The 17323-nt window shown below is 47.9% G+C and overlaps 1 protein-coding gene across 3 annotated transcripts in view; it reads right to left on the reverse strand.

Moving 5' to 3' along the window:
• The window catches only part of LOC147420442 (phosphoinositide phosphatase SAC8-like), a 73663-nt gene that overhangs the window by 37116 nt on the left and 19224 nt on the right, over window positions 1-17323 (reverse strand). Inside the window, exons 2-11 of one of the 3 annotated variants that reach the window (XM_086505130.1) lie at window positions 12814-12979; window positions 12606-12689; window positions 12374-12501; window positions 12185-12276; window positions 11493-11541; window positions 9664-9720; window positions 9545-9578; window positions 9165-9245; window positions 8970-9076; window positions 8806-8892 (exon numbers count right to left, since the gene is read on the reverse strand). In XM_086505130.1, the coding sequence (XP_086361256.1) occupies window positions 8806-8892; window positions 8970-9076; window positions 9165-9245; window positions 9545-9578; window positions 9664-9720; window positions 11493-11541; window positions 12185-12276; window positions 12374-12501; window positions 12606-12689; window positions 12814-12958 (864 nt within the window). In that variant the 5' untranslated portion in view covers window positions 12959-12979. Of the gene's footprint in view, window positions 1-8805; window positions 8893-8969; window positions 9077-9164; window positions 9246-9544; window positions 9579-9663; window positions 9721-11492; window positions 11542-12184; window positions 12277-12373; window positions 12502-12605; window positions 12690-12813; window positions 12985-17323 lie in introns of those variants that run through there. The other 2 variants (XM_086505129.1, XM_086505131.1) reach the window with 2 other exon arrangements.

The raw sequence follows: 17323 nt of genomic DNA on the forward strand, positions 1-17323 counted from the left end.
AGCAAGCTCAAATTTCAAGATGATTTACCAATGCGTCATAGAATCCAAGCAATCGCCTCAGAGAATCGGCAAGCAGCATGTCACCTGGCAGACCCACATCACTCCCGCAGGAGATCTAGTGGCCAATCTACCACCGTGAAACCTCTCCCTATCTCATCTTGGTTCATACTTGCAAACCCTAAAACGCAGCAGAAAATCAGCCCTAATTTGACCACTTTTTAGCAGGGCGTACATGCGGAATTTCTTGTTTGTCCTGTGAAGAGGAACCCTCTTCCATAATGCGCTTCCCTTTGTCGGCCATAGTGTAATCCCGTATTCCTGCACTGTGTGTCTTTACCCTGAACAATCCAGGCTCACTCTTTGAGGAAAAATTGATTGATATCCCGGCAATGGAACCATGAAACCGGCCCGTAGGGCGGTAGGCGTTGGCTTTCACCCGAAAATCTTTACTTAAACACACACACAGAGCACTTTGCAAAGAGAACCTGCGACGGGAGTTAACACTTAATCACACACACGGCTCGGAAGCTAGAATGCTCCGAGCAGACGCCGACAACCTGTAGGCCCCAAAATTGGCGCCCCTTTCGGTATTTCTTTATTCTTTAGGAGGGTAAATTACAAGGTAAGGTCCTGGGAATCCTTCACGTGTATCCACCTAGATACCATTTAATTTGGCCAAATTTCGGCAACATAACAACCCCAAAACTTGCGCGAAACCAATTCCCCTGCTGGAACTCGCTTGCACTGTCGTATACCCTCTGATTCCTGTCCAAAAACAGTAAATTCAGCACGCTGTATTTACTGGTTTTTGCCCTGTTTTCAGCCCCAAACAGTCCCCTAACTGTCCTTTGCCAGTGGGGCACGATTCCCAATGATCCTGGCATTCGTATGGCTGAAAAACAGTCAAATTACAGCGCATACACAGCGCTGATTTTGCACCTGTACGGTGAGGTTATGACCCTCACCAGTGCCTCCTTTGGAGCAGCAGTTAGCTACCCCTGTTCCTGCTCAAGGAGGCTCTTGCCTCAGCACAAAAGCATGAACCCACACAACTGTACATCAGTCAAATGAGTAGCCCTCTTGTGGGGCATCACATAACTGCACGTAGGGGAGAAAGAGAGAGCAGTATGTAGCGTGCGGGGCATCACTCCCGTCACCATACTGTACATAGAGGGAAAGAAAGCACTCCATAGCTCTTAACCTGTGACAGGCTCTCAATGAAGCATCCTCCCAGCATAAATCGAGCGCCCCCTCTTTTGCCCTTGACCTGTAATGCATCTGTGAACAAATAGATGCAAAAAGGAGAAGATTTCCATGGCTGCCAAAACCTGCGTATCGCTGAAAACGCAGCAAAACAGCCCTGTAAACACGCATCTGATGCCTTCCAATGCTGAAAATGAGCTCCTTGGACCTAGGCAAAGTCATGGGAAGCTCAAAAATGGAGAGAAATGGCTGAAAATCCAAGTTAACAGCCTCCAAAACTGCTCTCAAAAGTCAGTTACGGGTTCTGTTCTCCCAGACTTGGTAAATTGACCACAAAGTGCTACTTGGCACTCATACATGCAATTTCCCCGCATTGGGCTTCCTGCTTAAAAATCTCTCAACTTGTGCATCAGTTGACTTTGCAGCAGAGTACTAAAATGTTCCCTTGGTCATACCGAAGGTAATGACGCGAACACATTTCACGGCCCAGAATAGCAGTTCCCTAATTTTTAGGAGATGCTTCCGTCGGGCTCCCGCTGGTCTTCTGACCATCTATCCTCATTGGGACCGCATCCAAAAGTGCAATGTGGCCCAACTGTCGGATACTTTCTGTTGGTGATCCCACCTTTACTTTATGCCTTTATTGAGTTCACTTCCTAGTATCCACCAACTTGCTAAGTGCGACGGGGGGGGACCTGTATGATCTTGCTCTAAGCCTAGAGATCCTCTTACTGTACGAATTCCAGTGCCGACCAACTTCCCGTCTGCGGGTGAAACTACCGTTCACATTGGCCATACAATGTCCGACCATTTGCAACTTCAAAAAGAGGGTCTCAAAAATAAAACAAAAATCATTGGAAGAAACCAACAACTAAGGTTAGCAATTGCCACGTCCTCGTGACACGTATCCCTTCCCTCTCTGCCCATCTACTCAGCTGTTGCTCCAGAATGGATGCATACAACCGTGTCAGTGTGTGCCCAATCATAATAGTGCGATAATTCCCAGGCTCCATGGGGTCTCCTGATTTGAAGATAGGTACGATCATAGATAGGCTCCAAGAGTCTGGTAGGCCCTCACACATGGCCCGGTTAAACATAACTGCCACAAGCTCTGCTAGTAGGTCTTTGACATGCATGAAATGCTCAACGACTAGGCCATCATGATCATATGCTCTCCCAATCTTCGTCCTGTCAATAGCTTTCTTCACCATCTCAGCGGTGAAAAAGACACATGCGTGTGGGCATGGATCGGGGGGGTTGGGAAGGGCCGGCTGTCCAAATACTGTGTACAAAGATGATGCGTATTGCCCCCAGGTCTCTGTGGAGGAAATAGCAGGTGGGAGGGACTGCTCATGAAAGAGCCGCCACGCCTCACGCGAGTCCTGACTCAAGAATAGCTGATATAGATCCTGCTCAAGTCGAGCCAAAAAAGCCCTCTTCTTCCGCCGCACCAGGCGTCGGAAGTCAATTTGTGACTGTCTGTGAGTGACGTCCCCCAACAGCACCTCCCTCTGAAGTCTGGCTCTAGTCTGGCGGCACTCCTCATCGTACCAGCTGTTCTGAGGCATGCTCCCTGATCGGCGGCTATGCTCAGGCTGGGTGTGTGGGTATGCTTATGCTGCTGCCTCATGTAATGTCTGTGTCAGTATAGTAGTTAGCTCTCCCAGAGGTCGCCCCGGGTCCTCAGTGAAGGCGTCTGTAGATTCCGTCCATGTATACAGAATCCGTCTCCTGTGTGAATGTGTAGCGAGTAGGGGCTGCTACTCGTGGTCTACGTGCTACAAAGGAGATGGTCATCGACACCAGAGCATGATCCACTGCCACCCCAATCGGTCTGGGCTCAACTGTGAGATCCTGGATACTAGAGATGAGATTCGGTTGTGCCATGACATAGTCTACTATGCTGGCTCCATGTCTGTGTGGGAAGCATGTAAAACCTCCCGAAGCAGGAAATCTCTGTAGGTCGTTCAAGATGGCCAATCCATGTGCAGTGCCCATGTCTATCAGGTGTCGCCCATACTCAGTACATTCCACATCGTGTGATAGTCTGGAAAGGCCCATCTCTACAACATCTAGCTCTCTTAGCATCTCCTCTGAAGTATCATAAAACACTGCCTGGTGATGGGCAGTCTTGGCATTGAAGTCCCCTAGGATGATAATGTCACCGTCCCTAGAGAACTCTCATATGTCATCATCCAAAAGAGAGAAAGGGGACTATCCTCTGGGTGATGCATAACTGATGTACTCGGGGGAAAGTAGAAAATAGCTAGATAGAGGTATCTGCCCGTCTCTGCTTTCAGTCTCACCCACATGTACCTAGCCTACTCGTCCCTGCGGGCTATATGTATCAGTGGGTGGCTGCAGATCCTCTCTAAATAACACTGCCACTCCCCCCGAGCCCCGCCCTCTGTGCTATGAGCGTGTCTCCTGTATGTAGGTTGTCTCCCACCTGTATCCACTGATGTGAGGCATCGATTGCCCCGGGGCCTGGTGTGTCTCAGAGTAAAAGATGATGTCTCTTCCGGTAAAGCTATCCTCAAAGGCACCCACATCAAGACGCATAGATCCATTGCAGTTCCAGGCAGCTACTTTGAGTGTGGTCCCATAAGTCTCGCACCGTCATGTGGAGCGTCGTTCTAGTATTACCACTTTTTCGTCTCGGTAAAAAGAGATCTTGCCTTTTTCCCTTGCCGCTCTAATCTCCGGCATTACTTCCTGTATATGAGCAATCTGCGAGAGGGTGAGATCATCCCCGAGAAAGATGCCAGTCTCTTTAAGAGTTGGTCTTTTCTTCAAGAATGACTTCTTTGCTTCCATGGAGGGAAAACAGAGGATGAGTGCTCTTTCTTTTGAGGTTTCTCCACTGCTTCCATTTTTCTTTATGTTGCCCACTCTCCATGCCCTTGTGTGCGTCGGCTCATGAATCCCCATCAAGGCTGTGAGTTCTTTTACTTCTTCGTCCACATTGCCTTTGTCTTTAAGACCGCAAATTCTCACATGTAAAGCGCGCACCCTTCTCCTCTGCTCCTCCTCTAGTGTCTGATTAATGATGTTGTTGGGTGTGGGCGTGGGCGTTATCTCCTTGCCTTTTCCTTTCTTGGCCACCTTGATCCATTTCTCGGCTTCGTCCGCCTTCTGTTGAGTTTTGGTAAGAACATCCACCCAAGAGGTCGTCATTTCTTTATGCTGCTCTTCTTCTTCTTTGATGGCCCGTACTTGCTTCTTGATCGTGTTGATTTCTTCGATTACTGAGGGTTGCAGTTCGCCCTCTTCCAGTGTGTTTCTTGCTCGTGCTTCGGCGAGCTCTTTCTTGAGTGACGCAATCTCTTCCTCTTGGGTCGTCACTCGGTCTTCCAGCGTGCTTATCTTGTTCTCTTGGATCAGCACGCGTCCATCGAGCATGTTTATTGTGGCCCTAAAGGTTGCGGTTCATCTTGGTCATGATCTCCGTCATCTCCTCTTTGCATTTTTGAATGGCATCCTCTAGGGGGTCGGCTTTATCGTTCATCTTCCTCATGCTTGATCGCCGTCCGTAAGGGAGTTAGGTGTACGTGCGCACCCACCCTAGCAGCGGGCGCGGCGACTGGGAGTCACTGGATGTACGTGTGCACCCACTGGCGGCGATCGCGATGAGTGGTGGAGCGCGAGGCAGTGTGGCCAGGTGCCCTCAATATGCTCATCTGTGTGTGTGTGTGTGTGTGTCTCAAAAAAAAAAGTGAAGGGAAGGGGGGGGGGGAGGGGGAGGGGGGGTAAAGTATGGTAGAAATGAAATGAAATGTTATATTAAAGTCTTCAAAAGGCCATAATGACCTATGAGGCCCGAAAGTTACAAAGTGGTGGGGGCGGGGGCGAAAAAATAAATAAATAAATATAAATAAAAATATATATATATATTAAAGACTTCCTACGCGTAGAAGAAGAGAGGGGGACATCCTACGTGTAAAAAGGGGGGGGGGGGGGACGCTCTACGTGTAGAGGAAGGGGGAGGGGACGTTCTACGCGTAGAAGAAAGGAAAGGGGGGGGGGGGGGGGGCAGGGGACGCCATACGCGGGGAGCGGGGGAGTGCAGGTGAGCAAAGAATGGGAGCAGGGGACAGCGCGGGTGAGCAGGGGACGGGAGCAGGGGGCGGGGGTGCAGGGACAGCTAGCGAGCAGAGAGAGAGGGGGGGGGGGGGGGGGGGGGGGGGAGGCGCTGGGGAGCAGAGGGCAGTGATGCAGGGTCAGCGCGCAAGCGGGGGGCAGGTGCAGGGGCAGCGGCAGCGGGAGAGCAGGGGGCGGGGGTGCAGGGCAGCGGGCTGGGGAGCAGGGGGCAGGGGTGCAGGTGCAGAGAGAGAGAAAAAAGAAAGAAAAGAAAGAAAGAAAAATTTTTAACGTCTATGTCAGGCCGAAATCGGCCTATGAGACAAATCAAATGTACATGGCGTGTATGTCATCCGTCTATCGGAAAGACAAATGAAACAAAACTCATACAAAACTGAACTGAATGTAGGTAATGGAGTATCTGAGGAGGGATGGGGTTCTATCTCTAGGGGTATATGCATGTCTATATGCTCAAGGTAGTACAATCATGAGAATGCATCAAGCTCTCTAGCTCCATCCTGTACAAATGGGGGGATGTAAGATGTGGTACATGGGCGGGGCTGGTGCCAAGGCTACCCGGATGAAAGCTGTCGGGTCGGCCCTCATCTGAGCTACTCGCTCCTCGGTGGCACGGCGCTCCCGGGCTCGGATCTCCTCGATCTGTCGGTGGTGGGAGCTCACGCCCCTGTAGCCTGTGACTCGTGGTCGTCGTCTAGCTCGGTTCACCTCCGCCTGTGGGAGTGTCACTCCTCTCTGAGTATCTGGTGAGGTAGGGGTGGCAATCCTCTGAAAGAAGTCTGTGAGCTGCGACTGTCTCCCCTCTGTCTGTGTAGCTGTGCGTGGCTGTAGTAGTGTGTCCCGATGGCTCTGTATCTCTAGTAAGAAACGTCCGAGCTGTCTCTGATCTCGAGAGTCCATGATCTCTCGGAGAGTGGGCTGTCCTCTGAATAAGGCCTCATACCTGCCTCTGATCTCAGTGTATGCTCTGCATCTACATACAAAGTGCTCCTCACTCTCCACCTCCTCTGTGCAGGCTTTGCAGACTCGCTCCTCCCTGGGAACACCAGTATGTCTCCCGATCTCAATCTCTAACCTGTGTGAAGCCACTCTCAGCTGACCAATCGCCACCCGTGAGCTATGTGGCATATATGTGTCCATATAGCGTGGTCTCTGTATGAACCCCCCAGACAATATGGTGAGAAACTGGTCTCTGTAATCTGACATCCTCGTCCCCAAGCCACGTGACTCCCAGACTCTCCTAGTGTATAGCTGCCACAGATCCTGTCTCAATACCAAGTTTCTCTCACTGCGAGAGAGGTGAACAGATGGTGAGTGGGGGTCGTATTGGAATGGTGGTAGGCTCTCCATGTCAAGACCGTGTCCCTCAAACCATGCTCTGACCTGTGAGTACCAAGCTCTCGCATGCCCACTTTCTGATAGCTGTATAGCTGCCTCAAATGCTCTACGAGTAAGTCTGTCAGGAGGTAGCTCTCTCATCCTCTGGATGAAGCAGACTGTCTGGAATAATGCCTCTACAACCATAGGTGGTGTGGCGAGCTCGGCTCTAATAATGTCATGTGGCACTGTCTTCTTGCTGCGGAGCAAGCGTGAGATCATACATACCTGTGGCCTCTCAAGCTGTGTCCACTGGTCATCCGTCAATCCTGGTGCCCATACTGCCGCCGAGTACATCAGGGCCGGGGTGACTAAGGTGTCAAAAAGCCAGCCCTTCGTGCGGGGCTCCTGAAAGTGTGCCTGGTGGCATCTCCGCTCTAGCATGGTCAGAGCTGCATATCCTCGGGTGAGCCTGTCAGCAGCAGCCTGCCTCATAGTGAAGGGTCCTGGTAGGCTGGTGAATGTGATGCCAAGATAGACATAGGAGGTGACTACATCAACCTGTCCTCCTGCTGCTGTGAAGGTGGCAGCGCTCCTCACTGCACTGGATGTGTGAAAGATCATGACCTTGGTTTTGCCAAGGTTCACAGTCAACCCCTTGTGTGTGCTGAATTCGTCCAAGGCCTCAAGATGGCGTTGCAAGCCCTCGGGTGACTCTGAAATCAACACAATATCATCAGCATATAACATGATGTGGACCGGAGTACCTGCCAAGTCGCTCCCCTCTCCCCTGCTCGTAGTATGTAGTCGGAGATCTCGTCGATGTAGAGCCCAAAGAGTGTCGGGGAGAGTGGGCATCCTTGCTTAACACCAATGGTGCTAGCAATGGTCTCTGAAAAGCCGCCTGGGCAACGAACCCGACCCGTAACCCTCTCGTAGAGAGTATATATGGCCCAAATCATCTCTGTCGGTACCCCAATGCTGTGAAGGCGCTGGAAGAGTCTCTCGCGTGGGACTGTGTCAAAGGCCTTGCGGAAATCCACAAAGCAGCAGTAAAGCCTCTTCTTCCGCGCCTTTGCCCCATCAATGAGGCAGCGCAGAACGAAGATGTGGTCAGTGGTGGAGAAAGCTCGTCTGAAACCTGCCTGGCCTGGAGCTCGTAAACCCTCGGTCTCTGCGTAGCAGCTAAGCTGTGCCTCAAGTACTGCTCCATATAGTTTGGCCATCGTGTGGCCAATCATGATAGTCCTGTAGTTCCCTGGGTCCAGGGTGTCGCCAGATTTGTGGATAGGCACTATGGTGTGCTGTGTCCACTCCTCTGGGAAGCCCTCCCCTATAGCCCGGTTGAAGACGTGCAATCAACGGGGCTATAGTGGAGGCCGCATAAATGATGTGCTCACTCTGTAATCCAGTGTGGTCAGCTGATCGTCTGTGCTGCATGCGGCGTATGGCCCTCTCTACCATCTCTGCTGTAAAGAAGGAGGAGCACGTGGGGCGTGGCTCATGTGGCTGTGGGATAGGAGGCTGCCCTGGCACCTCATAGAGGCGCTCTGCATAATCATGCCATATCTGTGGATCCTCAATAGCTGTGGTCGGACGTGGCTCGCGCAGGGTGCGCCATGCCGTCGCGCTATCTATGCTCATGAATAGGCGGTATAGCTCAAGCTCCTGTGCCTCTTCGAATGCTCGCCGCTTTTGGCGTGTCAGCGTCTTCATATCTCGTCTGGCCTCTCTCTCTGTGATCTCTCCTAAGGCTCGCCGTGCACGGAGGCGTCGGTATAACTCTCTGCACTCATCATCATACCAGCGGTTCTGAGGCATAGTCCCGGGGGGGGGGGGGGGGTGCGTCCTGTGTGAGTGGTGTGTGGAAAAGAGCTAATAGCTGAAGTGTGGAGAACGGAAGAGATATGTGATGTGAGAACTGAGAGTGGTGTGGATGGGTGGAGGAGGCATAGGCCATGCTCGACCTCGGCTGAGTAAAGAGAGGCTAGCTCATGTGTGAAATGGATGGTGGTGTGTGGAGTGTGTGCTGTGGAGCTATGTGGGATGGTATCTCCGGTGATGGAGAAAGAGAGGTATGTGTGGTCGGCTCCGATGGGTATGGGTGGAATGGTGAAGGATGTGATAAGGTGAAGGATGGAGAGAGAGAGAGAGAGAGAGAGAGAGAGAGAGAGAGAGAGAGCATACCGTATCATCCAAGTTGGCAAGCTTGATTTTTGGCTTATAAGTAAGGTCAACAACCTGCTCCCATATGACAGGTATTGAGCCCCTGACCTGTAAATTCCAAAACTCCGCTGCACAATATTCTCTTTTCAAACATCAATTACTAAGAGCGTGGATTCATAACATACTTGGACATAAGATGCCAAACATCCATTGGCTTGTAAAATTTGCTCTGTTTCAACAAAATTGGCCACATCTCCATTGGAATTCGCTCCTCTTCTCCACATTCTTGTTCCTGACATGAGTGACAAACTGATGACAACCATGAAGTCAACAAGTAGGCAGAAAACAGCACAGGGAATTGCTAAACCTTAACTACTGACCTATGCGGCGTACACAACGGCGAGCAATGAGAGAAACTTTCAGAAGTGTCTTCTTCAATTCCAATTCAAATGTCTGAAAGCCTGACTGTAGGTCAAGGAGTACTGGGCTAACTGGATGGGATATGAAATGAGTACCCACATTTGCAGAAGCCGATGAACTCACAAAAGAGCTTATAGATTAAACATGCTCCATGCATGGCTCTGCAGTAGCATAACCAAATTACTTACAAAAACAGCATATTCAGATGGGGGACACTCATCACTATTAACCGACTTGTTTACAGTAGAACTATGCTCTTTGAGGGCTTTTTGAAGCTCCGTAGTATCATATTAGAAGAACTCCACATCACATGTAACAGTCCCTTGAACTTGATGGATACTTCCTTGAATCACTGGAAGTGCAAAGGAGTCAAACTGTACGCCAAAATGTCTAGATCAGTAAGCAGACACTTGTGCTATAAAAAAATAAGAGTGCACAGGAATGGTGAAACTCATGTACCTGCATTTCATAAATATCGTCCCAGAGTTGCTTATTCCAAACAAACCTTGAATCCACCTATAATCAAAATCAAGAAAGAAAGCACTAATTGTCACTCATTTGGGAACACATGCGCACGAGCCCTCTCACCGCACGCATCCTCCCACGATCACACAGACGCCCCACCAGCCAGCGCACATTCACACAGACACATTTTAAACAAGCACGCGCGCGCACACACACACACACACACTTTTTTTTTTGTAAAGATATAATTTACGAGTGGGAAACCTCAAAGCAAGGAAAACCCACAAAAAAGAAGGGATACAAAAAGTGGAGCACCATGAGGCTCCAAGGGCTAGAAACAGTCAAAAGTAATCCTATAGGCTTCAAGAGTAATGTCCCCAGCATGATAAGCAAAATGCAATGCTTGACCAAGCGAAAGTTTGAAATAGGGAAATGGGTCAACATCAATGCCTTAAAACATTAAAAACTTGCGATGGTGTCAAATGGCCCACAGAACCCAAAATTTGACCCAACCAAAGAAGACCATAAAATGAGACTGCGGAGATTGAAGCACCCCAAAAAGCCAAAACCGTCTGTGAAAAGTGCCGGAAGGAAAATGGAGCCCAAGAGCAACGACACCTGTCGAATGAAGAATCTGGAGTAGCGACAACCTCACAATAAGCATGATGGCACAGTCTCCTCAGCTTCATGGCATCTAAGACAACGAAAAGGCGCAATATGCCGTGCATGCAATAGGTTGCCAACAGGTAGAGTACACACACGCACACACACAAACAAGCACACGCATGAACTTGCAATAGCAAACACTAGAAAAAACACACGTAGAACCCCACGTGCATGCACGTCCCCCCCCCCCCCCCCCCCAAAACCCCCCACACACACGCATGCGCGCGCGCGCACACACATTGACAAACACATGCAGACCCCACAGAGAAGTCGCCAGCCCACACGCACACACATAATCAAAGAAACAAAGACAAGAAAGAAAACAATAATGGAAAGAACAATAGAGAAACAAAAGAAGCAACAAACAGTAAACATATGGCAAGACGCAAAACTAAACAGGTTACAAAGGGATATTAAGAGCAAGGAAGACACGAAAATGGTTTTTTTCTTTTTTCTTTTTTTTGGGGCGGGGGGAGGTGGGGGGGGGGGGGGTGTATTATTTCTGGCTACCCTGCACATGAGGACTGACAGACTGTAAGTTTCATAATACGAGAATAAGTGCTACACATTTATTCATCAGTCCACTTAAAAGCCAATGGTGGCTATGACTTAAGCTAGTATGTACAATCGTGAAGCACGACCACTTCACCCTTGTACATCTGTGTTCATCCTACACCCATCAACTCGATGCAATGTGCAAAGTGCTCCATAGCCAGAGGCTCTTTAAGAGAGCATCCAAGCTGTGGACCTTAACAAGTTGTAATCGCTTATCTGTCAATGTATCCCAAATGAGATGATACTTCACCTCAATGTGTTTCGACTTGGAGTGAAACATGGGATATCTTGCCAAAACAATGGCACTCTGACTATCACAATGTAAAGTTCGAACCTACAGAATGTCTAAATCTCCCACTAAACGTACGAACCACATAGCTTCCTTGTTGGCATCTGACGCTATAGCGTATTCATCCTCTATAGTGGAAGAAGACGTACAATCTTGGAGAAGTGATATCTAGTACCCTCAAAACAATTATCTCAAAATTCAAGCTGAAATTTTGACCCTTCTACCTTCTGAAGCAAAGTTTCTTCTTGTATTAATGTTCATCAAGCATAAAGATTCAAGGTCATAACTTACTCCTAAAACAGAAAGTTAATACCTGCTTCCAGAGCGACTGATTCCTCTGCAATGAGAGACTTGCTTGAACACTACAAAACAGCAACCACCGAGAACAAATACAAATCAAAATCTGCATGGCTTGCCTTCAAGAAGACCGCAACTGAATATAACACAGGAAGTCTTTCTGAGTCAAAATATGAACTCTTCCATTTTGGTATCTTTTAGCTTTGGCAACATTACTTTTTTCAAGCATACTTTGCTTCTATGATAAAACATCTCGAGTGCTAAAGAGCACTTTCCAAACAAATGAAGCTGCAAAAAGTGGAATAAAAAATCCACTCTTTACCTCGATGATAAAACATCTCCAGTGCTAAAGAGTACCTTCTGAACAAATGAAGCTGCAAAGAGTGGAATACAAAATTCAACCACCACACTTTACATGTGACTCCCTTGCTCTAGTATGAGAACAAAGGAAGGTAAAAAATGCCCCAACTACCAGATGATAATGGCCTTGCTATGTGCTGCCATTGTCAAAAACACATCATAACATTAAAAGCTCTGGTCAACTAAAAGGCTGCTTGATTAATGGCTAAGCAAGAAGCCCATCTTCTGTAAATTTAACGAACATGTAAGCATACACCTGGCAGAAATATATCTGTTTCTATTAGCTAATCTCTGTCAATTTCAGGAGCATTCAGGCATTTCAAAACCATCGGGAGCAGTTAAATCTACCTGTGAGTCAGGTCAGCATCATAGGACATATATAACCCCGGTGTTGCCTCCAAAAACTGAAGAAGACTTCGCAGATGAACTTCATCACTCCTCTGTTATGTAACAATGTCTATGTTAACACCTAAATAAGTTCATTGCCTTGATGCAACAATTGGATATGCTAGCATGCACTCTGAAGCATCGAATTACCTGTATTTCTGTTAAAGGGCCTGACTCAGATCCGCAACGAAGGAATTTCATTGAGCAGATTCTATATACAGTGCTTCCACAGTAACTTCCAACATGCTCTCGAGATGTGACAACTAGAGCATAGGCTTCTGTTTACAAATTTAGTGACAAGAAAATTTGAGTATAGAATTTGCGACCTAGACACAATCTAAAAGATGCCCCATAACAAAATCCAATAATTGAAGTAACGGACCAGTAAGAAGCCTGAGGACCCCTAGAAAACCAAATACGACCTGTGTTCGACATGACTTGCGTGAATCACCCCCAGGCAGATCACCTGCCTCATCAGTTGTTGGCCAGAATATGCAGAGTACATCACACCATTACACCAACCCATCAGTGCAAGCTTAAACAGAAGTTCCAACCTAGCAGCTGCAATACCGGAAAATTGCACTACTCACTTATAAATTTCATTTGTCCCGTTGTTCTACTGATCATCAGATGGTCTGTGTGTTCTCCTTCCAAGGACTCGAGAATGTACTGGTTCTGAAATTCCCATAATCGCAGTCGACTGTGAAGTTTCTTTTCAAATAGAAAATGAGCCATGATTTGTGAGAAATCCACCGGCTAATCTGTTGCAAAAGGTGTAGAATACACACAAACACTAAGGTTAGAAATTTGAGAAAAGAGCTAAAGATGTTAAGATACACCTAGATAAATCCAGGATAAGCCCAGATTCACCCTTAAAGGAAAGTGCAAGGTAAAGATGTTAAGATCACCAACTTAGAGAGTCTTGCACTTGGTGTCACATGAGTTCACAAGAACAGAAACAAACATTGCAAAAGATGGGTTTTAAGTATAGCCAGCAGTACAAGGAGAAATTTACACCTCTTGGACATGATAAAAATGTATATGTTGGAGAGATTGAGGAGAACAAAAACATAGTCTTGGAATTTGATGATATAGCTTATGGACTTTGGGACACACCTCTATGGTGGCTGGCATATTTTGTACATATATCTCTAGGATAGTGCCCTTATAATGTTTATTTTAGTTTTGTTTTAGAAAAAAGATAAACAAGTACGCTCAATCAGAGGGCTAGTTCAAAAACATTTCTAGAAGCCTCTTCACCTTTTGAAGTTGTATTTCAAAGCTTTCCAAACGGATTTTCGCCTGAGTCTTCAAACTTGTCTAATTTTAAAGATGGAGGGTGAACATCCAATGTACTAAAGAAATATGTAAGGGGCGCTGATAGTGGCAATTTAGGTCACTAGCTCTCTTCAACAGAAGCATCCTGTCTTAGGGTTAGGGTGGATTAGCAAGACTAGCATTCATAGTGTGTGTGTGTGTGTGTGTGTGTGTGTGTGTGTGTGTGTGTGTGGGGTGTCATCTTCTCACCAGCTCAGATTTCCATCTTCTCACTTTGAAAAAAAGCTCTTGATGTTTGGCTCACTTCTTATGCAATTGAAGCCTCATATGATCTTCTTCGCTTGGGCTCAATTTTGGCTTCTCTCGACATTATGAAAATTACAAAATGCTGCAATTTTTTAGTCTTCGACTTTTGATGGTTACCCTTGCTTTCAAAGATCATAATATCAATCCTTGTCTGACAAACTTATCAAGGATTGCATAGACCTCAGTCAATTTTGTTTGCAGAATGTTTTGGCTAATGGCTGAACCGTTTCTTGAGTTCAGCAACTTTGTACATTGATCTTTAATAATTTCTTTTCCACCGGAAAAAGGTGGGTGGGTGTGGGTGTGTGTGTGTGTGTGTGTGTGTGTGTGTGTGTGTGAGCGAGCGAGAAAGTAAGCCCTGCGTGGTGGGTGTGTTCGCGACCTGCACGTTCCTCTGTGAGCGAGCTGGTGCTCTGCGCACCCAGCCTGCAACATGGCAGTTGTTTGTCATGAAATTTGTGCCCTGCGTGAGCTCTGCCCAAGCCCTAACCAGAACCTGCAAGCAGGCCTATTCCAGCCTCTGCGCGAGCCTGCTTCCCTGAGGTATTTTGTCTGGATTGCGCTCTGCCTGCGTGACAGAGACCGCATCAGTCAGCAGTTGGGCAGTGCGCAAATTTTGAAACCTTGAGGGGGTGTGGGCTACAGATGTGTCACGCTCAGAAGTTTGGAATTCAGTTTTGGTAACCGCTTGCAGTGGGTCACGCTCAGAAGTGTGGAAAGGGCAGAATGTGTTGATATATTGCTCTTGTGGCTTTGGGTGCATTATTTTGTAATTTCTGTACAGAGCTTTGGTTGGTTTCTCGCAGAGTTTTTTAGATGTCTGCTTTTGTCTGGCGAGGTTTTTTTTATTTATGTTCGACACGTTGTGTGTGTTTAACTGTCCGAAAGCAATGGAACTTGCCTCGGAGGCCGCTTCGGAGATCAAGGCTTGTTTGTATGAAGATTTTCAGGAGGCTCGACAAGCCTGGAATAGTCAGGCGCCTGCTCTTGAAGTGCACATACCCGTGCAGGACCTCATGGACCCAATCTCGCAGTATGCTATGAATGCAGTTATCCTGTTTTTCCCGGGGAAAATGCCTACTGCGCAAGATGTCAGGCAATGGGTCGATTTTCTCCTTAAACGACAAGTTGTCTGTGGCGTTTACTTCGGTGCACGTGGACTTTATGAAGTTCTGCTCGCAGATACAGAAGCTAGAAATCTTCTGCTTGAGGTGTCTCCCCTCTTTTTTAATACGCAAAGGACACATGTTCTTTCGTGGGCACTCACTAAAGATTACCAAAGTCTTATTCGTCACAAATGCCCGGTGTGGGTGGAAATTGTTAATTTCCCTCGCACGTGGAGACATTTCCTGCCGTTGTTGGTAGACAGTGGCTTTCTCGGTTGGTAGTGCTCCTACGCTTGATTGGCTGCCAGGTGAGGGTCTCAGATGGATTCCCCTAGGGACTGCAGTTCGCTACTTGGGCTGTCAGGTTGGTTTGGACTTGTCTCTTGAGTAGAAGATTGCTCCCCTCCTCCTGTCCATCAGGAGGAAGTTGTTACACTGGAGCTCCGCACGACTTTCTTTGGCAGGCAGAGTTGTAGTGGCCAATCAGGTGTTGTTGGTCACTATGTGGTACATCACTTCTTGTTGGATCTTTTCGAGTTCCTGCATCAGCCAGGTAGAGAGGCTGATCAGGAACTTTCTTTGGTCAAGGCGGGACACTCAGATAGCCCGGGTGAGAGTGACTTGGCAAGTCATCACTCTTCCTTGTTCTCAGGGAGGGTTAGAGATCATAGACCCAGCACAGCAGAGTAGAGCCCTTCTTGGGAAGTTTGTTGTCAGAGGATTACTTCCAGGGGAGGAGCCCTGGAAGAATTTTTTGCTTCAACCGCTTAGTGCCAAAGTTCCTCAGGGGCTGGAGGCCCTTGGCGACCTTTGACCAGATGGATTTTCACAGAGATGCGCAGAGTTGCCCTGAGCAGGAAACTGGAGGACCGTTTTGCTGTGAGTTTGCTTCACTCGTAAGAGCGGCTGCGGAGAGGCCTGGAGCAGCAAGAGCCTACTTTCACGGAGGAGCGCCTGAGACAGCCCCTTGTTTGGAACCCCATGGTTAGCACTTAGAGAGGCCACTTGGTTGATAGTAGGCCTCATGTTTCTTGGGGTCCCATGGCAAAGGGTCCAACACGCACTTTAGGTGACTGGCTACAGTTTTCACGCTTGTCAGAGGAGCTTCAGAGCATCCAACTACAGGGCATGAGAAGGGTGCAGAGCATGTGTCAGAATATCACAGAGGCAGTACTAGCTGAGTGGCTCACACCTCTCAAGTCAGCCGCGCCTAGATGGATGGAGGCCTTCACGCGACACGACAAGATTCTCTTCAAAACAGCTCAAATGGTTGCACCTGGAAGCGCGTCAAATAGGGCAGTCGGGGCTATCATTGAAAGCATGTATCCCACTATCCATGTCACATTTTGCATGGCGCATTGCCTCAACGACCTCCTCAAGGACATAGGGAGTTTGTCATGGATTTCACCCACCATTAGTGACGCCAATCAAATTGTGACCTTTGTGCTCAACCATCAAAAAGTGTGCCACGAGTTCTCAAAGAGGAGCCACTTGTCCTTGCTCAAATATTCAGAGACAAGATTTGCATTCAATTGGCTTATGCTATGCCGCTTGTCTACATGTGGGGGAGCCTTTGCAAAGTGCTCTGTGTGTGTGTTTAAAGTAAAGAATTTCGGGTGAAAGCCAACGCCTACCGCCCCATGGGTCGGTTTCAAGGTTCCGTTGCCGGGACATCAATCACTTTTTCTTCAAAGAGTGAGCCTCGGCTGTTTTGGGTAAAGACACAGAGTACAGAAACGCGGGATTACACTATGGCCGACAAAGGGAAGGGCATTATGGAAGAGGGTTACTCTTCACAGGACAGACAGGAAATTCCACATGTAAGCCCTACCAAAAAGTGGTCAAATTAGGGCTGATTTTTTGCTGCGTTTTTAGGGTTTGCAAGTATGAACCAAGATGAGATAGGGAGAGGTCTCATGGTGGTAGATTGGCCACTAGATCTCCTGCGGGAGTGATGTGGGCCTGCCAGGTGACACGCTGCTTGCCGATTCTCTGAGGCGATTGCTTGGATTCTATGACGCATCGGTAAATCATTTTGAAATTTGAGCTTATTTGGTCGTGGGTGGTACGTCAGAGTATTGTGGAATTATGCTCGTTTGCAGAGGCAAGAGCCTCTGGCACAGGTAAAAAGTTAAGGGACAGGTTGCAAGATGCTATGTGGTGAAGTTCAAGAACTATCCACCTATAGATGCAAAGTGGATGGAAGAGCATAAACTGTCAGAGTCACCAAATGTATTGCAGCTTTACCCTGAGGCCTTTGGGTTACAGCCTACGTATGCCCCAACCCAATGTCTGCAAAGGAGGGGTAATGATAGAGCTAGCACATCAAATGTACTCATGGATTCAGTGCAACAGCAGTGTACAGTTTGACAAATGTATGAAGGTCTCATTAAGTCATTTGTACATATGT

Source organism: Adiantum capillus-veneris, chromosome 28, assembly GCF_014529385.1.
Source record: "Adiantum capillus-veneris isolate H3 chromosome 28, ASM1452938v2, whole genome shotgun sequence".
In the NCBI taxonomy this organism is placed as follows: domain Eukaryota; kingdom Viridiplantae; phylum Streptophyta; class Polypodiopsida; order Polypodiales; family Pteridaceae; genus Adiantum; species Adiantum capillus-veneris.